The sequence below is a fragment of the Momordica charantia genome, assembly GCF_013281855.1.
Source record: "Momordica charantia cultivar OHB3-1 chromosome 1 unlocalized genomic scaffold, Mcharantia_2.0 BLBB01000001.1, whole genome shotgun sequence".
NCBI lineage: Eukaryota > Viridiplantae > Streptophyta > Magnoliopsida > Cucurbitales > Cucurbitaceae > Momordica > Momordica charantia.
The window spans coordinates 19,341,525-19,345,162 of record NW_028275157.1 but is presented as its reverse complement, the minus strand read 5'-3'; the positions used below and the strand labels follow the sequence as shown (position 1 = coordinate 19,345,162).

At 36.2% G+C, this 3,638-nt stretch overlaps 1 protein-coding gene across 1 annotated transcript; it reads right to left on the bottom strand.

The window, feature by feature from the left end:
- Window positions 1-651: 651 nt before the first annotated feature.
- Window positions 652-3,438, bottom strand: LOC111005305 (cyclin-D4-1). Its single transcript, XM_022276761.2, has 6 exons — window positions 2,922-3,438; window positions 2,465-2,551; window positions 2,278-2,376; window positions 1,987-2,191; window positions 1,749-1,870; window positions 652-1,652 (listed from the first exon to the last, which is right to left on the bottom strand). Exons 1-6 carry the CDS (start codon window positions 3,189-3,191, stop codon window positions 1,314-1,316), a joined length of 1,122 nt encoding a protein of 373 aa, XP_022132453.1. The 5' UTR covers window positions 3,192-3,438; the 3' UTR covers window positions 652-1,313.
- Between the last annotated feature and the right edge of the window lie 200 nt (window positions 3,439-3,638).

The following is a 3,638-nucleotide window of genomic DNA, read 5'->3' as shown; positions in this document are numbered from 1 at the left end:
TTATTAATCTTTTAAATTCACATAAGTCGAAAATTGAAAATTTAGAAACCTACTAGATACTATTTAAAATTTAAATCTATCAGTTTTTTTTAGAATAAAGTTTAAATCTATTAATAGAACACATTTTAAAAGCTCAAAAATCTAATTGACACAACACAACTCAAAATATTCATAAACTAGGTAATTGAACTTATATTTAAAAAAACATAGGGATCTAATTTACATATGGTTATAACCTCGTATGTACAAGAATTGGATTTGAATTATTGGAAAGGACGTGTGAATTCAATGTTTGAGACCTTGACCAGGCTTAGCTGTCGATTAAGGTAACTTTATTGTTCTTTAATGTCTGTTGCAATGCCAATGTTTTTAAGTGGATGGCTTTGTCAGTGACAACCATGGCAAGCCAAAGGCCTGCTCCACACTCCACACCACAAGAGTGAGAGAAAAAAGAAGAGACACTTAAAATAAGTCCTTCAAAAAAATTCATGGGTTGGCTTCAGAAATGGCAATGGCAGCTCTCTCTCTCTCTCTCTCTCTCTCTCTCTCTCTCTCTCTCTCTCTCTCTTTCTGTGTGTTTTGTACAGTGGGAGGAGAGAGAGAAGAACAAAAAAAAAAGCAACAGAAAATAAAAATCAGTGCACTGGGTAATATTTCCAATGTTCTTTTTTTATTTTCTTTTTCTTCTGAACTAAACCAAACATCAGAAACCTCTGTTTCTTTGTTTTTGCATCATCAACATCATTATATACATACAGAGTTTGGTTTTACAGAGCAATCCCATCCCAGATGTTGACTGGTCAGACAGTCAAACACAGAAGGCTTTGACCAAGTGGGCCCTCTTTCTCAATCCCCAAAAACACACACACATAATATAATACCACTGCTCTGTTCTCTGTTCTGTTCTGTTCTGCCCCTTCCCCCTTACACACTGCCATACTGATACAATAACTTAATTATTTATCCCCTCCAACCACAACAAAAAAATAATAATAATAATAATAATAAAAGAAGCTCACTGCAAAATCAAACACACCACAGCCATCTCCTCTCTTTCATATTCTTCCTTCCTCTGCTTCTTCGAAAACTGGTTCCTTCTTTTACAGTAAATTCTGTTTACAAAAGTGAATTTTGGTGGGAAAGCAACAGTTTTCTGCTTTTTCCTGTGCTCTCTTCTCTCTCTCTCTCTCTCTTTTAAAGTTGTGAGATGTGAAACTTTGTGGGAAATTTGAAAACTTTTTTTTTTCTTTTCATTTCCAGCAACTCCAACTAACGACACTCTGATGTAAATTCCTTATCCACTTACCTAGATTTTATTCACCACCCTCTCTATTTTCTCTCTCTCTCTCTTGTGTATTGTCTCTCAATTGACAGGACATGGATGGATTTGAATCAACTTTTGGTGATGGTCTGTCTTGTCTCCTCCTCTTGCTGTCTGGACTGTCATGGGAAGAAAAAGAAGAAGAAGAAGAAGAATTACCACATGATCCAGCGGTTAATTCTTCCGTTTTGTAACTAAAACAAGCTGCATCCAACACCCCAACTGGGCTCTGAGGAATTGAACCACCACCGCCACCACCCAATGAATTTCCATACACATTATTAATCAATGACAAATCTTTAATCAGTTCAATACACTTCATCACTCTCTCCTGCAAAACCAAACCCAGAAAGCAAATTTGTAAAATAGAACTCCCCAACAAAGCAAAAGATGTGTTTTTTATTTCAAAAGAGTTAAAAGTGTATACTTTCTCCATATATGGGAAAGAAAGAATTGCTTTATCTATGTCTGGTGCTTGCAATTCTCCTGAAATGGAAATTGCCACAGCCAAAGCAATCTCAGAGGGCCTGAATTCCAAGAAGTCAATGCCTGCATGCGTTTAAAATTCCCAACCACAAAACTGAATCAAACACATTTAATTTATGGGGACTGCAGCAGAAATTTTTCAGTCAGTAAATAGAAAGGGAAAAAAATTCAGAAAACACCTTTAATTGTGCTCAGAATGAGTTGTGCAGATTTTAAGAGGAGAGATAGGCTTGGTACATGCTGCCCAACAGTGATATTTCTGAGGAAATAATCAATGAAAGATAATGGAGTTATGGCTTGCATCTTCCATTTCAACCTACTCAGAACCAGAAGCTCCATTCTTTGTATGGTTCTAGCTTCAAACACAAACTTGGGTTCCTCAACCTGTAGTTGGAAATTGAAAACCATCAATGAAGCAGAAACATTGATCAAGAAAGCTAGCCCTTTTAGAAATTCAGATTTCATTTTACCTGTAAATCTATGGGAAGAGGCACTTCTGTCTCCTCCATCTTAGCTGCTAGAGACACACAAGCCACTGACAGCAGTTGCACAGTCCAGCTTTTGTCCATCTAAATCAAACATGTAAGAAACTTTTCAAAAACATGACAATGAAAATTGAAAGAGAAGAAGAAATTGGTGTTTGATTTTGGAGCTTACGGGCAAGTGATAAACTGAGAGGAAACGGTCCAAGTAGTTCATTGATAGACAAAGACTCAGAGCTCCAAAGCTGTAATGGGCATGAGCCTGTTCATCACAGGACATAGAATCAAATGAGAAACTGATTCTTAAAGTTAATTTAGGATATAATAGAAGAGAAACTACAGTTGAATTTCCTAGATTAACAGGATTGATATAAAAAGTTTTAGAAATGGAGTTAGTACTGGGGGCCATAAAACTGTTAAAATTGGCAAAAGAAAAGCATAAAAGAGTCCCCATTTTTTGAGAAATCAAACCAAACAAACAGAAAAACATAGATCATTTAGAAGGTGAGTAGGAAAAAAGGTTCTGGGAGACCAAATTCCTGTTTTTGATTAAAACACAGCTTCCACTGATGACAAAGACCTTAGAAGAAAAAAGAAAATGAAAACAGTAACCAAAACCAAACAAAACCAACCTTCCAAATCCAATCAACAGCTTCTCTCCTAAACTTCAAGTCCAAATCCCCACTGCGCATTCTCTTAAGATAATCATTTCTAGGCAAATGTTCAATCTCTTTCTCTACCAAAGCCCTCACCCTCTCTTCACTCTCTAAAGCAGAGCCCATCAAAGTCTCACAGTCAACACTCGGGTTTTGACTACCAAACTCATAATTTGTGGCATCACAATTATCAAATTCATCAAAACAACTATTGGTGTTCTCTGTACAGTAAAAACTATCCGCCATTGAAGGATCTCTTAAAATGGGGGCACCTTCAAAATCTCACAAGAAATATCAAACAAATCAAAAACAGCATTTGATGTTTCTTAAGAAATGGGGTATCACAAACCAAGACTTGTTGCCATTAAGCACAAAAAGAACCAAAAAAATAAAAAACCAAAAGAAGAGCTTAGGAGAGAGAATTGAATGAGAGAGAGAAAAGGGATGGTAGAGAGTGGGGATTGAGGACTCAGGACAGACTAATTGGGGAGGGAAGTGGTTTATGTAGGAGATGTGTTAGGGTAAGAGAGTAGAAAAAGAGAGGAAAAAAAAAAGAAAAAAAAAAACTTCTCCTTGGCCCTCTATTCGTGAATACAGTACAAACCAACAAAATTCCATTTTGAAAATAAAGAAAGCAAACGATCCTTTTAATCTTTACACTTGCAATTTGAAATTCCTCTTTGGAGTTATTTT

Excerpts from the sequence above, each read along its gene's own strand:
- LOC111005305 (XM_022276761.2), bottom strand. The coding sequence starts at position 3,191 with ATGGCGGATAGTTTTTACTGTACAGAGAACACCAATAGTTGTTTTGAT. Across the intron at positions 2,552-2,921 it reads CTGTTGATTGGATTTGGAAG|GCTCATGCCCATTACAGCTT; the intron begins GTTGGTTTTGTT and ends TGTGATGAACAG. Across the intron at positions 1,653-1,748 it reads CTTTCCCATATATGGAGAAA|GAGAGAGTGATGAAGTGTAT; the intron begins GTATACACTTTT and ends TTGGTTTTGCAG.